Here is an 18,087-nt window from a genome sequence, read left to right on the forward strand (position 1 = left end):
CGGCGCGGCACGCTCGCTCTCCAGCTGCTGGATGCGGTGCAGCTTCAGAACTCTTCACAGACATTGATCTAGGCCTCAGTTGGGATTACGGCTACAAACGGGATCTTTCCACTACATTTTCATAGAGAACCTAATGTGCCTGGTTCTAGCTCGAGGGTTGGCAAACCACGGTCTTTCGCTAAATCCTGGCCACAGGCTGCATGGTGCTGTTTTATTGTCTACACCTGCTGTTTTCAGTGACTGCAGCAGAGACTACATTACTGTCGTAAAGACTCTATTGTAGGGTTACCTTCTGATCTTGTTCCTGATGAGCTTCCTGCAAATGCCTTGTGGTTTTCTCACAGTGTGCATGCGCCTTTCTCCCAGAAACAATGCGATCAGCCCAATGATTGCATGTTTCTGAGGAGATAGAAGTTGGAAAGACACCTGCTGTAAATCTAGAGTACAACAAATGATGGGGGCAGGATTTACAGAGCCATTTCTGCCCGCTGACACAGTGCCACGAGTCCACTCACTGTGACCACCTGGCAGCAAGCCCAGAACTGTGCTGGAGTTTGTCTCTAACTGGGCTCGCCACACCTTCCCAGTTCGCTCCCTTTGTAGTTCTCTTTCCCTAGACATCAGTGCAGCAGCCTCCCGAGGGTCTCAAATCCCAGTGTCATAGATGAGCCATCAGGGTCATGGGCCTTAGTAGATGCACAGTTAACTGCTCGGTACACGTCTGCTGCTTGACTCAGCCAGCACCTTCAGATAGCAGACTTCACTGAGCCTTGGTGGAAGTCTGGGGCCATGACCACCGGTGAGGACCAGAAAGGGAGGCCTGTGAGTCTGTGGCAGGAGCTCAGGGTTGTTCTTCACTCCGGTTTGTGTTGGCATACAAATGATACCTTGAAGTAGAATTTGGGGGGGATTGCTAACGCACCCCCTCACTTTTAGTTATCTACTAGGAGTTTCTGTCCCACTTGAGAAGTTGTTTAGTTTCCAAATAAAAGCCACAGAGACTCATTTGATTTATAATACGCTTTAAAGCACTAGAGCTGGGCAGACATCAACCCTCTAAGCTATTTTGCTATTTCCTAGCCATGTTCCCCAGTATTACTTGCCATATTGTTCCTGACTGGGCTGCTTCTGCTCCACCAGGCCAGCCCTCACGGCCATGGATGTGCTCATGGTCCATGCTGCCCTATGGTGACTTCCTTCTTCTCCTTCTTCCTCCTCATGGTCCCTACCCGAGACCCCAAGTCCAAGAACCGAAGCTCGGCCTACCTCTTTTCTTCCCAGCTACAGGTTGTCTAGCTTTTTAATTAACCAGTCAGAAATAATTGAGGAGCAAAGTTTACACAAAGTTTATACAAAGGACAGTGTTTGTGTGAATGCATACATCTGTACCTCAACCAGATCTTAGGGCTCAGAATTTAGCTAAATACACAGAACACCAGACCAATCCCCCAAAAGCCTTCAGATAGGGGATCTTACTGAGCCTCCATAGTGGGTGATGTGGATGTCTGGGCCCATGGCTAGTAGTTTGGACCAGAAAGGGTAGCCTGTGAGCCTGTGGCAGGAACTCGGGGGTTCTTCTTCATCCTGGTTTCCGTCAGCACACAGATGATACCTGGCTCATAGAGTTCTTCCTCCACTTGGGAAGCACTGGCGGCTTTTCCACAGTTGATGTTGGACATGGTTCCCTGCCGGGAGTATCCTGTACTGCATACTCAATGTGCATGAAGCACACACAATCCAGAGACCAAAAGAGTTACTGAATGAGTAAAGTGCCTGCTGTGCAATCACGAGGATCTGATTTCAGCTCCCCCAGTAAAAAGACAGCGGCGGCAGAGCATGCCTGTAGTCCCAACACTGGAGGGAGGGGTAGGAGCCAGGCTGGTCCCCAGAGCTTGCTGGCTGGCCAGGATGTAAGCCAGTTGGTGTGCATCAGGTTCATTGAAACACCCTATCTCAAAAAGTAAGGTGGGAATCGACAGGAGAGGGGACAGGAGATCAGCACAAATTTACAGATGCACGTAAGGATGCGCACACCTACGTGTGAGCACATGCATGCATATAGCACATATACATAAAATCATACAAACATGCAGACACATACATTCATATTGATGGGTTAATTAAAAGCAAAAATAGACTATGGATTCAGGGGTATGAGCACTTGAAGTTATCGAAAGGAGCTGCAGGTGTGACGGGTTAGCAGATAGCTAAGGATTTTACCCCAGAAGTGACACAGCTGCAGGGCTTAGAACATGGCTTAGTTGACCTGATTCACTAAATTATAACAACAATAGCAACAGTGTCTTTCTCTTTGAGGTAGCACATTGAAAACCCTTCACCAGCTTTAACATCCCAGCCATTTTTATTTGACAGGTCTGCGTAGATACCATGTGTTAAAGTTATTTTTATAAAAATGTTTCTCAGTTTCTCTCTCAAACTGGCTACCACACAAATAATCGAGACACTATTATATTATTTTAACAAGCTTTACAGCACATTAACTGAGCAGTTGTTAATCTATTCTTCACTATCCTGGCTAATCTGGCTTCCTCCAGAGTAAATCCATGAGATTAATTGCACTTTGTAGCTTTCCTGCTCCAGCTCCTCTCCCTGATATCTCCTGGACCTCTACTTCCTCCTCTAACTCCTCCTCTCCTGCTGGCAGGAAGTCCAGCCCTATTCTCTTCTGCTCAGTGATTGGCTGTAAGCCACTTTATTGGCATATCAGGGGACGGCTGGGGAGCAGTGTTTACACGACATTGAGACAGGAGATTCTCAGAAAAAGGATTGCAACCAGATATGGGGGTACAGAAGTAGCATTTGAATTACACAGTAACTTTATGCCTATAACCATGTGCTGCTATTGAAAATCAATTTGGCTTGGGAGTTTGTACTTATGCATAAACACATATTAATTACCCACTAACCCTCCGTTTTTCCTCAGCACAAGCAGGCTGACTACTAAGGATAATGGCTTTGGGAGTCAGTCAGGTGAATGTACATGGCCATTCTGTTTGTGTCTTGGAATGGCTCTGAGCCTCTGAGCCTGTTTCCTCTCTTTGTGGGTAGACAGGAAGGCTAGTGGGAATATTAGAAATGGTGGCCATGCCTTTACTGGGCTGTCGCCATCCAGGCTTGTCAGAGACCATCTAGGAAGATGTCCTCCTTGCCCTCTTGCAAGTTCACATCACCGGTTTTCCAAGACGAGCATTATGTGCCTTGAAGCCATTTCTTCTAGACTCTTTTTTTCTAGCTTAACAAATAATTCATTGTTATATGAATTTCATTTTGGAAAAAGGCAAAGCGAAAAAGTCGAATGGGGGAAGCGGGGCTTAGTAGAACAACTTGTACTCTGATTATTTTCAGGTCAAAATAACCACAATTACCTTATGGGCTGTAAGAACTGGAAAAGCAAAGTAAATATGGCTGCATTTGATCTAAGCATTTCAATCTCTAAGAGCAGCATTTGGAAGACAGGGGGGAGCCTGGTTGTTTTTATTTTTTGAGATTGGATATTAGTATGTAGCCTGGGCTAGCCTTGAACTTCTGATCCTCCTGCCTCAGCCTCCCAGCTCCTGGGATTACAGGCATGCACTTCCATACCCAGCTATGAAGAAGGCTCTCACCAAACCTTTCCCAAATGCTTTGCTATACTCCCTGGTCTCCATTGGCCATTTTTGGTAGACTCTGTTGACAGAGTTCTTCAGAGAAGCAGGAGACTTCGTGTATGAGGAGTTCCGAGGGAGAGTGAGATCTAGGGTCCATTCAGTGCTTCTCTCAGAATTTCCCAAAAAGGTCTCATGGCTGAGGAGTCCAGGGCCTTGCCTGTGTCCATCGCTGCTCAGCGGCCAGGCCTGGAACTCATACTTTCCACTTCTCGGTCCAGTGTTCTTTGTTACTGCGTTCTATTTGCTAAGACCTTTCTGCTTTAGATTCTAAATTTAAGCCTGCTTTTTTTTCCATTGCAGCCCCACCCCTTGTCCACATACAGTGTGCCTGCATAGCCAGTTAGATCATGCCCAGCCCTGGGCTGCTGTGTGTACTCAGGCCCGTTGCTGAGCGCGGGCAAGTTCCTCCACACATTCTTGGAGTTAAAGTGCCAGCCAGGTGGGGGACGAGCAGAGCAAGTCTCTCTTCTCTAGTGACTTCAGGCTGTGTGTCCCAGAGGCTACCCCTGGCAGAGCAATCGCTGCTCTGGGGGCTCTGCAGCCTGGAGGCACACTGCCTGGAGCATCCCGAGTGGGATTGTGCTGATGTCTATCTTTGGACATGGCATGGCATATCTTCTCTTTTTGCTGTCGTCCGGGATGGAAACAAGGCAGAGCCAAGGCTGCCCCTAACCCTGCTCTTCCCCTTCGGGGCTCTATTTTTAAGGGTTGTTTTGGCGCAGGGTTAAAGTTGCCTGGCATCTCTGAAGGAAAACTAAGATGGGAATATTTGAGAAGTGGGGTTGGGGGACAGAGAGTGCCAAGGAAGTGAAGGAGCAGAGGTGGCACTTTGCTGTGGGAAGGGCCGTGACGGACACCCTGTCAGTGTGCCTTCCTCGGGGAGTAGAGGAGCCAGCATGCTGTGGAAGGAGATTGGCTCTTCTTGCACACAGTCTTTCTCTGGCCTTGTGACCCGAAGAAGCTTCTCTGTTGTTGCTTTCCTTAACAGTCATGGTCTTGCATATCAAGGAAGGGGTCCCTGGCAGTGTTAGGGTGCCTGGTGTGTGGGGGTGTTACCAGAGTGGAACTCACCTAGCTTACTGCAGCAGCTGCAGGCCGAGAATTGGCTCTGGGCAGAACTTAGTGCTGCTTTTCCAGGCCATGTGTGAGCAAGCAGGGTCAGGAGGTATAGAGCGGCTAGGGGGGGTGAGAGGATGGATGGAGCAATGGTTAGGGGCAGGTGGCTTTCTGCTTTACAGGACCTGCTCCTTGAAGCCTTTCTTTCAAATTCTAACAAGCCCTTCGCTCACGTACAGGTGAATGGAGTGAGGCCCTTTACCCTCTGCTGACCACCCTCACAGACTGCGTGGCCATGATGAGTGACAAAGCCAAGAAGGCCATGGTCTTCTTGCTCATGCAGGACAGTGCGCCCACCATTGCCTCATACTTGAGCCTGCAGTATCGCCGTGATGTCGTGTTCTGCCAAACTGTAAGCCCCCAGAGGACACAAGGGTGGTCATGGGCACCTCCCACCTCAGAGAAAACGGGCTCAGGGAGCACGCCCCTTCCCTCTGCACTTGTGAAAAGCACAGGTGACTGTCTTTTCCCCACCTGCTACTTCTAAGTTTCCGTAATAGAGGCACAGGAAGGAGACCTCTCATTGAGGAGTATCGTTTCCTCCTCAAGAACCAGCTCTGACAGGACAACCTGGCACTAAGCAGAGCAATGGCAAAAGCCTCTTTGTCACGCTTTTCTTTTTCTTTACAAGGGATGTATGTGATCAAGAGCCACATAGGTGCTTGTCAGTGCAGTGGAAACAGCACACACTCAAGTTCTTGTCACAGGGCTCGATGTAAAGATTGCAGTTATCCCGCAGTGAAGAGTTGAGGTGAATCTCCAAAAGATGTCAGTAATCAAACTAGTGGTGTGAGCAGCCTGGGGGCTGGTGCTTTGTAGCCCCCACCCCCACCAATGCTGGGACGCCTGCTGGCCCACAGAAAACCCCCCTAGGGAAGCTAGGCTGAGACATTCCCTCTTGTTTCCAGACAGGGTTGGCATGGGCCTGAGGGGGTGGGCCCCTCCCCTGTGGGGAGCTGATTCTAAGCTTCCAAAAGGTTTCAGTTCAGGAACATCCCCAAGGAGGTCGTGTCAGAAGCTGAGCCCAGCCCAGCCCACCTTTGGCAGGTGCTGTAAGCCTGTGTTTACCACCCTTCCCACAGGGTCTCAGCCAGGGGTCCCTGGATCACCAGCCCCCAGCCCTCCCTGAGGGATGGGCGTGTTGCTGATGTCCCTTGAGCCGTGGAAACGAAGGGCCCAGTGTGGGGTGCTGCTCGGGGAGAAAAGGGCTGCTGAACACACACGCCATTCCCCCGTGCCCCCCACAGCTCACAGCCCTCATCTGCGGCTTTATCATCAAGCTGAGGAACTGCCTGCATGAGGATGGCTTCCTGCGGCAGCTCTATACCATCGGGCTGCTGGCCCAGTTTGAGAGCCTGCTGAGCACCTATGGTGAGACCCGGGTGTAACCGCCAGCCCAGGGCCGAGGGTGGTTCCGTGTGAGCCTCTGGCAGCCCTCCCTTCCAGATCCCAAGTGAGTTCGAACATCCCGGGATGTGTGGTAAAGAAGCAGGGGATAGCCCTGTGCAGTTCTGCACACCCCTTGGTTGGCAGTGGCGATGCTACATGTCTTAAAGGTTTGCATAGTGAACAGGGGTGATAGCCTGGGCTGCTTCTCATTTCCTCCACTAAATCTCTGCTGACACCTGTGTGCTGAAGACATTTAAATTACCCAAGCTCATTCCTGTGGCTGGGGAGGAGAGTTGCTGCATCAAAGAGAAGGGGCAGCTGAAAACTTAAAAGTTGATCCCAAATTGTCCTTTAGGGAGACTCCTCCCCTGGACTTTTGTTTCTTTACCTCTTCCAAGCAGGTGAAAATGGACCCTTTAGAAAGAGCATTTGTTCATCTTGGGATTATGGGTTCTTGGCCAGGTATCCAGCCCCAGGTGGAGGAAGGAGGTGGCCACAGCAAAGTCATTTTACCGTTTTTCTTCCCATTCTTGGGGAGCTGGCATGGGGTTTGGAGGCTCCATGCACAGAAAGCTCATTTCCACCAGTGACATGTACAGTGCCGTTATGCAGTCCACAAACACTCTCTCACAGAGCACTGTAATGAGGGTGTGGCTCAGGGAATGTCCTCCCACCCATGCCCTGAGCCCCCAGTCCACACATGTCCTGGGAGAGTAGCAGGCCTTGACATCACGCTTCCCTCTGCTGTTCAGGAGAGGAGCTGGCCATGCTGGAGGACATGAGCCTTGGAATCATGGACCTGAGGAACGTGACCTTCAAAGTCACCCAGGCTGCGTCGAATGCGTCGGCGGACATGCTGCCCGTCATCACAGGAAACCGGTACGTGACCCCTGGAAATGCTCTGGCCAGCAGCATGCTTTCGCTTGTGTTTGTCTCATGGGTCACACACTGCTCTGTCTTCACTTTTACTTTATCTTACTCTTTCAAACCACGGCCCCTACCCAGGTCAAGTTCATAACTTCTCCTTAAAGGTCCGAGTGGGCACCGAACCACGGAACCCAGGGCTCTGAATTATGCTTTCATCTGTGTCCTGCTGTGTGTCCTGACCTCACCCTGTGTCTCCTCTCTCCGCTAGTGATGGCTTTAACGTAAGGATCCCTCTGCCAGGCCCACTGTTTGACTCGCTGCCCCGAGAGATACAGAGCGGCATGCTGCTGCGGGTACAGCCAGTGCTCTTCAATGTGGGCATCAACGAGCAGCAGACGCTGGCTGAGAGGTGCGTGCTGGTGCCTGGGTGGGGGACTGGGGCTGTGGGTGTGAGGAAAAGCAGTGTGCTTACTGGGGAATGTTATACAGCGTTTTAGAGCAGGACACGCTCAGATTTACATGTTGAGTAGGTCATATTCTGGCCATGGGTGGAAAGGATCCGAGGGAGATGCGAGGCTGTTGCTGACGAGGCCGGGGGCCCCAGGGCAGCGCTGTGGATCTGGGTGGGAGGAGCCCGGTGCAAGTGCTCTGAGAAGATGCAAGTAGCATGAAGAATAAGCAGCCTGGCCTTGGCTTCCAGACTGGACAAGTGGGCTGGCGCCTTCACTAAGCTCAGGACAGCGGGAAGGTCATGTGCAGAGCAGATGGCAAACCACCGGAGGTTCCAGCGCAAAAGGCAGACCCTCCCACCCCCTCTGAGGCAGGAGCTAGAAGAGTCTATTTTGAGCAGAGTGGCCTCTTGTGGGGGCTGCAGAGGGAGGTGTCTCCGGAGAGAAAATAGCACTCCCTGCATCCAGCTGCTGCTGAGCGGTCTCTGCAGAGGACAAGTCCAGGGCCCTGAAGGGAGGGGAGGGGAGGGGAGGAGAGGAAGAGGAGGAAGGAGAGGAAAGGGAGGGAAGAGGAGGGAGGGAAGAGAAGGATCGTGTGCTTTTCGGCTGGAGCTGAAGAGTGAGCAGGATTGGCTTGGTTTGTCTGCTTGCTCCAGCAGCAAGCTAGTGAGTTTGCTTTGCTTCCCAGATGAGGGGACACACCCCCACCTCCAGGGAGCAGGTGTCTGCCACACAGAGCCATGTGGGCACCAGGTGAAGAGTCTGTTGAGTAGGAGGGAGCACTGCCTCTGAGCTAATGAGGGCAGTAGAGCACTCTGTCCTAGAGCAGTGTGCTGAGGGCACAATGGCAGAGCTTTTTTTTTCTTTGTATTTTCTCTTTCACTGTTGAGCCCCTTCCTTGAAGGTGGCATCCACTACTTACCTCAGGCATTCGGTAGGCATTCTTGCAGCATATAGTCGGCACAGGTCAGACCTATGATGAGGAAAGAGAAGGCCCCAGGCTAGCCCAGCAGGACAGTTAGTGTTCATACAGCAGAGGATACCTTTAGGTCCCAGCACAGTCTGCTCATTCACTGCCCCCCACTGCCGTCCCTTTTCCTGGGGGCCTGTGAGGCAGGGAGACACAGGAACTCCAGGAAGAAAGCTTGTGGCACACCAGTGGACCTTTCAGCATCATTCTTCATCGCTGTGAGAAAATACCTTTACGAAGACAAAAAATAAAACAAAAACACCTTAGGGAGTAAAGATTTATTTTGGCTTATGATTTCAGAAGTTTCAGGCTATGGTTTTGAGCCATTGCACCTCAGGCTGTCATGGAAAGGCAGAAAATCATGGTGTGGAGCAAAGTAGCTTACCCCATGGTGTGCAGGAGACAGGAGGGAAGGGCCAGAGGGTAGGGGCGATCCTTCAACGATGTAGCCCAGTGTCCTCTTCCTCCAGCTGGGTCCCGGCTCCTACAGAGCATTTAGCTGGGAACCCATCAGTGAATCCATCAGGATCCAGTAATCTCTCAGTAGTGCCCAGAGCCCAAGCCTTCATGTGCGCTTGCATGGGAGAGACGTCTTACCAAACTGCAGCAGGTGGGGTGCTGGGCCGGCGTACTCTTAGGCACACCCAGTGTTACAGTGGCTTCTGCTCACAGAGTTTGTCCCAGTGCTGTGGAGCTAGCTTTAGGGGGGAAAGAGAGACTTGGGGTTTGGACTGGCAATGTATCTGCCTAGGAGAGCCGAACCCTAAGATCTCTTGTAGTTTTCAATGTTGACAATGACAAGGCCTTCTGCTGATGTTCTCATTCTCCCCAAGGTTCGGAGATACATCCTTACAAGAAGTTATCAACATCGAGAGTTTGGTGCGGTTAAATTCCTACTTTGAGCAGTTTAAGGAAGTTTTGCCAGAGGACTGTGAGTGTTGCTTCACCCATCATGCTCTACGCTGCTTGTGCAGTCCTCATTCTGGCTGCCTGCTTTCTTTCCCGAGAGCTGCCCAGCGCACCCTACTGCAGCGTAGTGCACATTCATGTGTGTGCACAGATCTGAACATGCATGTCTCCGAGCTGTTCCTTCTCTGCCCCTCACGTGTGTGCATGTCCCATTCACCTGGCCTGAGTCCCACTCCGGAAAGCTGCTCTGGTGCTGCAGCCCCCGCCCCTCTTCTGCTATACACGCTGTAGTGCTTTCTGCTGCTGTGTTGAGCCTCCTTGGTCCATCCATGGCAGACTGTGTGCACCTGCTGAGCACCTGTGTGCACCTGCTGAGCACCTGTGTGCACCTGCTGAGCACCTGTGTGTACCTGCTGAGCACCTGTGTGCACGAGAGGTCTTGGAGACAGTCCAGGGCTTGGATACACAAGCTATCCATGTATTTCTGTCCCTGGCACATAGAGTAAGATGATCTTTAAGCATATTGATACTTTCATAGTGTCCTAGTTAGGGTTTCTATTGCTATGATAATACACCATGACCAAAAACAGCTCGGGGAGAAAAAGGGTTATTTTAGCTTATGCTTCCGCACCACAGTGCATCATCAAAGGAAGTTAGGGTAGGAACTCAAAGCAGGAACCTGGAGTTAGGAACTGATTCGGAAGCCAGGGAGGAATGTAGCTTATTGGCTTGTTCCCCATGACTTTCTCCGCCTGCTTTCTTAGAGAATCAGGACCACCAGCCCAGGGTGACATCACCCACAACAGGGTGGGCCTCCCACATCCACATCACGTTGTCAATAAGAAAATGTACCACGGGCTTGCCTCTGGTAGAGGCATTTTCTCTTCCAAAAAAAACTCTAGCTGGCTTGCTATGAAACTTGCCAGCACATATAACGTTCCAGGAATGTCTGTAGCCTCTAGTCCCTCCCAGGACTCAGCTGCAGGTCTTCAGCGAGGCGTCCTCCAGTTCTTCCTTAGTGCTCACTAATAAAAAACATGCATCAAGTCCTTGCTTTATGCCAAGGGCTCTGTCTCCTTTTCCTGAGGATTATCTGATCTGATCATTGCTGTGTGGACCAGGCACGTGTTACCTCAACCATGACCTTGAGGCCCTTCTCTTTATAATATGTGTGTGAAAAATTCCACAATAGCTTCAGAAATGGTTGCCTTGTCTTTAATTTTCGTCCCAGATTTTTTGGGTGAAGCAAGATGACATGGCAGGTGAGGAGGTCGTGCAAGGGCCTGGAAACTCCCACAGTGGAAAGGGGGAGCTGTTAGGAGCGGAGTTAGACAACCCTGGCCATTCAGAAATTCTTCCTGCAAGTGTAAACTGAGTTCTCACAGGCTTCACTTCCAGACTCTCCCAAGGTCTTGCTCACTGCCCCCTAGAGGGGTAGGAGGCTTGAGTTGCTACAGTCCTTTGGCATGCCCGTCTCCAGCCTCTTGGGAAAGCCAAGGAGAGAAAGTCCCTTCACTTTGACGGTGGAGCTGACAGCAGTGAAGGAAGCTCAGGGCTCAGCATCCTGGCAGCGCTGTTCAAGTCTGCAAACACCTCCCTCCCCTGCCTGCTGTGAGGCAGGAAAATGCCTGCAGTGGCTATTTGTGGGTGGCCCCTCTTCCATGGACTTCCCTTCTCTTCCAGGTCTCCCTCGATCTCGGAGTCAGACCTGCCTGCCGGAGCTGCTGCGGTTTCTGGGGCAGAACGTCCATGCACGCAAGAATAAGAACGTGGACATCCTCTGGCAAGCTGCCGAGGTACTCGCCCTATTGGAGGGCAGTCACCGTGTGCCCTCTGTCACTCACCGTAGTGAAGACAGACCAGAGCCTCAGCCAGCAGGGAGAGCGCAAACCCCTCTTACGCAGGACACAGGGAAGGTCGCCACATAGCTCCGGCAATGCTGGAAGACACTGAGCATCTTTGCCCAGGAGTTCACTCCAAAAGGGCTGCCTGGATTCCCACAACAGACCTGGAATGTGTTCCTGTGACATTGCCAGCCAGGCTGATGTGTCCTCTCTTAAGAAGCCTGGATAGTCTTTTGACCGCAGCCAAGACCTTCGCCTGCCTGGCTTGAGCAGTGCCAGGGGAGACTGGCTGCTTCTCATAGCTGCTCAGCGAGTTCTTCCTCTGCATTGCTAGGCAGACCTCCTCATTGCCCAAGCACCTGCACTGCTAGGATTTTCTCAGAACTTTAGTCAGGGATTCCCAAGGCTCCACTACGAGCCGGGGCACCTGAGCAGTTTGTCAGTCACTTGTGTGCCCTTCATGCTCATGGCAGTATACTCATGCTCATGCTTCATGCTCATGGCTAGTTCTGGAATCCGGGCACTCCCTCCAACCTACCAACCTGGCCTGGTGCTTGCTGGACCACCCCAGTTGCTGCTAGAGCCTGGGTTAGGGCGTCCTTGTGGTGGCCCTTCTCAGATGAGCTTTACATGTGAGTTGCTGATGGCTGTGGCTGCTGAGGCGATTGTGGAATGAAACTTTAGAGTGGACGTTGTCCGCACACAGTCTCTTCCTCCTCCACAGCAACCCAGCTGTGGGAGACGCGGGCTGGGTCCCCTGTGGAGCTTCTTTGTCTAGCTAGGCTGCCCTTTGAGCTTGCAATTACAGTGACACTTACTTTGAAACACCAAGTAGCAAAAGTCCTCACAAGGTTCACAGACTGCCTTTTCCCACTCTCCTAGTCTGGGGTCTAGTTTGACATTGTCGGGCTGGGTCCATGAAATGAGATGGAAACACAGGAGGACACGCCTTCTCTTGGGTCTGTGCAGCAGAGCAGGGGAGCGCCCCTTTCTGTTAGCTTGAGGGCACTGCTCTAGTGACAGCCCCTTTCATAGATGCCTCTGTGAGCTTCTGAGAGCCAGCACACAGTCCAGAGGGTGACAGAGAGGGACGCTGAACAAGGACAGGGTCCTCCCTTGCTGATCCAGTCTTAGCACGGTGACTGACGGCTTCACCCATGCACACATTCCTGCATGCCTTATTTAGAGACCGAGGCGTTCTGTCTATTGCATGCCACACGACAGTCCTCAGTTGTAGGGCAGCTGACCCTCCCTGTCAAGTCAGAAAACACACCTTCCGTTCCTGTTTCTAGTTGAGCCCAAGCCGTGGAAGCTTAGATTCAGGGCTGTGGACTTCTCAGGGACCTCTGTATATCTCACTTCATGTTGTCCATATGGTCACCTGTGGGGCAGTGGGTATGGGGCAGCGAGCCATACCACTTAGACGCTGCATCCCTCAGAGCTGTCCGTTTTCGGAATCTTCTTTTCCTTCCTATATACGAACAGAGTCCCCGGCCAGCTGAAAAACCGTCAGTCAGGTCTAGGTGATCGTCGCCTAGGCAGGAGACCCAGGCAGAGCCCTGGAGCTGGCCACAGACCTGGCTGGGAGTCTGTGAGCGCTGCAGACCCCTTCCTGTGCCATGGCTACAGTGTGGAGCCGTGAGTCTAGAGGTGTATCTAGAAATGAAAGGACATGCCCCGGTGTTCTTGCCGAGGGAGAAGAGTCATGCCGGCATGTCCAGGGATAAGGAGACCCTGTGTGTGGCAGTAGCTTTCCTTGGCTGGATTATCCTCTGTGTCCTCATTCCTTGGCCTGGGTGTGCCAAGAAGGCCCAGCATGACTTACTAAGGCCCAGTGCAAAACAATGATGTCCAGAAGTCTCTAGAAGGAATGTCCCTTGGAAGAACACACAAGGAACAAGTTCCCGTGAGGCTGTGAGAGGCAGAGGTGAACTCAGGTGGCAGGCCCTCCGGGACTCCTATTTGGGGTTACCTTAGGTTCTGATACCTAAGGTCAGCAGGACACAGGGCTGGAGAGCCAAGCAGTCAGGCTGGGAGCACTGTCATTGGTGTTCTTGTCACGTCGGTGGGGGCTCCCTCCCCTTGAGGGTGCTGCCTGTCTGCCAACTTTCCTTCCAGTCTGTTTCCTGTTGGCAGGTCTGTCGCCGCCTCAATGGGGTCCGATTCACCAGCTGCAAGAGTGCCAAGGACCGCACAGCCATGTCAGTGACCCTGGAGCAGTGCCTGATCCTGCAGCACGAACACGGCATGGCCCCCCAGGTCTTCACACAAGCCCTGGAGTGCATGCGCAGGTGAGTGAGGGCTGCTGCCAGGCTGCGCCCACCCAGCCACTCCCTCTGCTGTGTAGGCTGCAGAAGGGCCATGGCCCCACATGGGGCCCCAAACTTCCAGCACAGTTGAGTTTGACAACTACACAAACTACTGGTTTGTCAAACTCAGGCAGTGTCCTCTTCGGAGGCCAAGGGGACAAGCCAGCACTCTCCTTGAGCAGAACTGGACTGACCCCGTACAGTGGTGGGCAGGCTTGGGGTCAGACAGTTCAACAAGGCTGGGGAGCCACCTGGCCGGGGGGCAGGGGGCTAGGGTCCATGCTTTCTCAGCAGGCAGCTGCTTTTACATAGTATGTATGTGTGTGTCGTATACTTCCACAGTCAGGGAAGTACCATGCCTGCAGGTGGCACCGGTCTGCTCCGCTACCTCTCCAGTAGTGGACAGAGTTTGCTCTCAGGAGCAAAATGTCCAGTGAGTGTTCCATGGCGATAGCTGTCTGTGTGCCCTGGCCACCTTCCCCTAATGATGTCCTGACTCTGAGGCAGAGATGTGTTTGCAGAGTGAAAGCCAGAATTCAGATTGTCCTCTGTTGATGGATGCCTTGTTTCAAGCACTGCTGGGGAGCTCCCTACCTCGCATACCAAAAGAAAGGATAAGAAACCTGGTTCTCCTGTCTCCTTTGATGTACTCACCAATGCTGTTCAAGTCTCGCTTCCAACAGTCACTTCTACTGAGTGTTCTGCCTCATTCGTCCTCTCACCAAGTTCTTTAAAGCGTTCAATTCTCTTATCCTTTCTGTATGTTTCTGCCGTTTGACCTTCTCACAGTGCACAGAGGGACACCTGAGCTCATGCCTCTTGATAGTAGCAAAAATGGCACCATTCTGTTCCTGTTCTGTCTCCAAGTTCATTTGAACCTCTCCGTTAAAGTTCATCAGTCCATGCCTCTGTCCCTAGTGATGGAAAGGTGTCGGAGTCCTGGGGGCACAAAGCTCTGTGTCCAGAATCTGCACAGAGCAGCCTTTCAGCCTCCTCAGCCAGTGTGGCGGCTGGTCTGTATTAACCGTGTGCAGTTGATCTAGTGACCCACAGATGTCTGCTGCCGAGGGAGTGGGGAAGCCAGACAGGAGTCCCTCTGGTTGTACGGCAGAGGCTGGAACCAGTGTCCTTCAAAGGCACAGGCCTAGGGACCACGACCTCCGATTGTGCTCTCCAGCTTTGTCCCAGTAATGATGCAGTAAATTACGACCCAGTCAGTGGATGAATCTACTGAAGATGCGGAGTCCTCATATCCCAGTTTCCTCTCAGTGGGGCCCACCAGCTGGGCCCATATCTCCCACACACAAGGTCCAGTCTGTGAGGAGCCACAACTCCCTTGGCCCAGCTTTACCTGTGCCTCATTCTGGGCAAATTTGAAAGTTTTCAGACCTTTTGGTTCTGCTTCTCATTCTCAGTTCTTACCACTAATCTGGCTAAAAGCAGCAAGCAGCACCCATGCAACTTCTTACTTCGTGGGTTGCTCTGACAGCCTTCTGGCAGTTGCTTCTACCATCCACGGACACAAGGACAAATAGAGTGTGCATGGCCTCCAGTCCGGCTTCCAGCTGAGTGTGTTCCCATCTGAAAGAAACCTCACCGTTTTGACCGTCCATTTCCCCATTTTGTTTGGTATTCTAGGCATCTCAACCTCTGAAGTGCCCATTACACTCTGCTTATGGCAGAGTTCTAAGGGTTTTCTTTTCTTTTTTTTTTTTTTTTTTTTAGGCTGCTTCTCTGAGTCTAATGATCCAGTGTAGTATCCCATTTCTTCAGTACAAATTTGAGTGCTGCTCGATAGATAGAATACCCAAGAAAGGAGGAGGAGAGGATTCTGCTCAGAGCCTAAGAGGTTTTTCAGCTTTCTTTCTTGACTCTGGTGAGGAAGTCTCCTAGCAGAAGGGCATGGCAGAGCCCAGATGCTCACCTCATAGCGAGCAGGACACAGGGCGAGCAGGACACATGCCTAGGCCCAGCTGCACCTGTGAAAGCCACATGCCTTTGCACTTGCTCCAGTAAACTCCCAACCACACTCTGAAGAAACTCTAACTTAAGCAAGTGGGCCACACACGGAATGAGGGCACGAAAGGAAGAAGGACCCTCGTTGATAAGGGCTCCTAGGGAAGAAGAGGGCAGCTGGGGGTGAGCATGGCCAACATTCATTATACAGCTGTAGGAACCTGACAAAACCGGTGTCAGGGCTGTTGAGATGGCTCATGGCTAAAGGGGCTTGCCACCAAGCATGATGACCTGAGCTTGACCTCTGGGATCTACGGGTGGACCAACCAGCCCCTGCCAGTCACAGTGCCCCACCCAGCCCTGCACACCACAGCACATGAGTACACAACAAATAGACATAATTTAAAAGATTTTAAAGACACCCTACTGGCACTCACCCTCCAACCAGGCCCCAGCACTCACATCTCCTCATTATCAGCTTATTGATGAAGCCAGAGCCCTGGCCAGCCGCTCCACTAAAGTCCCGTCTTGAGCATGGCTTGCTCTGGGGCTCAGGCCTTCAACATGTGATTCTCTTGGAGAGTGGCATGTCAGCTCGAGTGTAACATCTCATGTGACAGGCCATTCTTTGGGCTGAAGGTCCGACATCTCTCCAGCAGTTTGAATACAGGGCAGTAAGCTGCGCTGGCTCAGGGTCTGGCAGCGTCATTCCCCCTGCCCATGTCAGCTCAGAGGCTATTCAGTTAGGGTTGCCCTGTCCTACTGTTTTGGAAATAAGGACCCCGAGATTGTGAGCAAGGAGTGATGTAAGAAATGAGCATATTTCCTGCTCTCTCTCTGTGTCTCATTCAACCAACTCCGTCTTTAACCACAGAGTTTTATGGAATCTAAAATCCCTACATGGACACACTTTAGTTTAATGATTTATTTTTAGCAGCCATTAAATATAAAACAAAGTGTCTGCCTGTCCCTCTGTGCTCAGCTCAGTAACAGTGTTCACCACTGCCCTCTGCTGACCCTAAGGTGCCTTTGTTTTCAGGTGACACAGTCACACCCAAAGGCTGTGTTTTCTGGATTAGCACGCGTGGTGAAGACACATTGTGCGGTCACAGTGGTGACCAGCACTACAGCGGAGAGCCCAGTGCCCCAGTGCACGCAGCGGGGGTCCCGGCGACATCCAGGGCCGAGTGTGTTTGGTTCTCTTGCTTTCTCGAGTGTGTCTTACCAGAAGAGAGAGTAGACTGTGAGATGGGAGCAGAGCTGACACTGTACTGACTCCTGGAGCCATGCATGTATACACACATGCACACAGGCACACAGGCACCTACCCCCACACCACACCACAGGCGCGTGTGCACGGAAGTAGTAACAGTAATAATTGCCGTGTAGCGGCTGCCCACATGTGCACCATGTATTTTTGTACCTGGGCCCCTCTCAAGACCCCAGTGGATAGGAATATGCAGTGGGGTCGAATTTCACCTAATCAGTTCCTGTAAGCCACATGGGCAGAGCCAGCATCCCCTGGCTCAGACAGAGGATCATGGCAGAGGTGGCCCTCTGCCCCCCCGTTAGGAACAAAGTCATCAAACAATAGGTCCCCCCCGGGCAGCCGCAGCGGCCCACCAGGCAGCCCCAGCTGCCACTGTGATCATCAGCCAGTGCTTGCCAGCTCGTACAGCTTCCCGTTAGAAAAGCATATCCCGGCAGGGCCCGTCCAGAGCTCTCGGCTTCCATGGCCACGGAAGGCACCTCCAGCCCCTGCCTGCCATGCCCCGAGAGGAGTCGGCCTTCATGCTGCTGTTTGCTGGAGAGGGACAGTGGTCCGCAGTCGTGTGCTTCCGGATGCCACCCAACCCCAGCAGTCTTTTACTTTTTTGGTAGTTGGGCTTGAGCTCAGGGCCTAGTGCCAGCCAGTTAGCATAGTTTACCACTGAGCTACACTCAGCCCCCAGAACGTTTTAGATGTTTCCATTGTGGATTCGGTTGACTCCATTGTGAGGGGTGACCTTCTAGACCAGCATCTCACAAAGCTGGAGGCGGGGTTGCTTTCCCCTCCGACACGCAGGCTGAGGCTCGAGGCAGGTGGGAGAGGACACTGCACTGGACTGACACCAGCCAAATGACTTGATTTGTGTGGCGAATCCATTGTACCTGCCCTCAGCAGGCACCGTGAGAAGGTCAAAGCCCATGGTTCTTCATGTTCAGCTTGCTTCTCAGAGATGCTCATCTGCAGCATGGGGCGTGGCGGGCAGCATGGAGCTATGCTTGGCCATCGAGAGAGGGTGAACATGGAAAACCATCCTTTCAGCCTACATGTGTTAATTTTGGTAGACTACAGAATTTTTTTCTTATTTTCACTTCTCTTTCTCTCCTTTTTTCCTGTAACTGTGCTGGTTTTGTTTGGTTTTCTGTTCACACCCTTTTCTACATCTCATTTTTCTTTCTGTGTGGCTCATTCCACTTTTTTTTTTTTTTTAATCTTATCTTTTGGTTCTCCTTTCTCCCCATACTTTTGCGTCAAACCCATTGCATGTGTCTGTCTTTTTTCTTTCTTTCTTTTTTCTTTTCTTTTTCCCTTTTCTTTTCCTTTCTCCCAACTTTCTCCTTTTC

The 18,087-nt window shown here is 51.8% G+C and overlaps 1 protein-coding gene across 14 annotated transcripts in view; it reads left to right on the forward strand.

The window, feature by feature from the left end:
* Inpp4a (inositol polyphosphate-4-phosphatase type I A) overlaps window positions 1-18,087 on the forward strand; it is a 105,479-nt gene that overhangs the window by 80,390 nt on the left and 7,002 nt on the right. For 13 of the 14 annotated variants that reach the window (XM_060369871.1, XM_021631554.2, XM_021631558.2 and 10 more), the window contains 7 exons: window positions 4,964-5,136; window positions 6,032-6,155; window positions 6,926-7,052; window positions 7,309-7,449; window positions 9,293-9,390; window positions 11,052-11,164; window positions 13,349-13,503. In XM_060369871.1, coding sequence (XP_060225854.1) covers window positions 4,964-5,136; window positions 6,032-6,155; window positions 6,926-7,052; window positions 7,309-7,449; window positions 9,293-9,390; window positions 11,052-11,164; window positions 13,349-13,503 — 931 coding nt within the window. Of the gene's footprint in view, window positions 1-4,963; window positions 5,137-6,031; window positions 6,156-6,925; window positions 7,053-7,308; window positions 7,450-9,292; window positions 9,391-11,051; window positions 11,165-13,348; window positions 13,504-14,042; window positions 18,084-18,087 lie in introns of those variants that run through there. The other variant, XM_060369874.1, reaches the window with a different exon arrangement.

Source organism: Meriones unguiculatus, chromosome 16, assembly GCF_030254825.1.
Source record: "Meriones unguiculatus strain TT.TT164.6M chromosome 16, Bangor_MerUng_6.1, whole genome shotgun sequence".
Taxonomy (NCBI): domain Eukaryota; kingdom Metazoa; phylum Chordata; class Mammalia; order Rodentia; family Muridae; genus Meriones; species Meriones unguiculatus.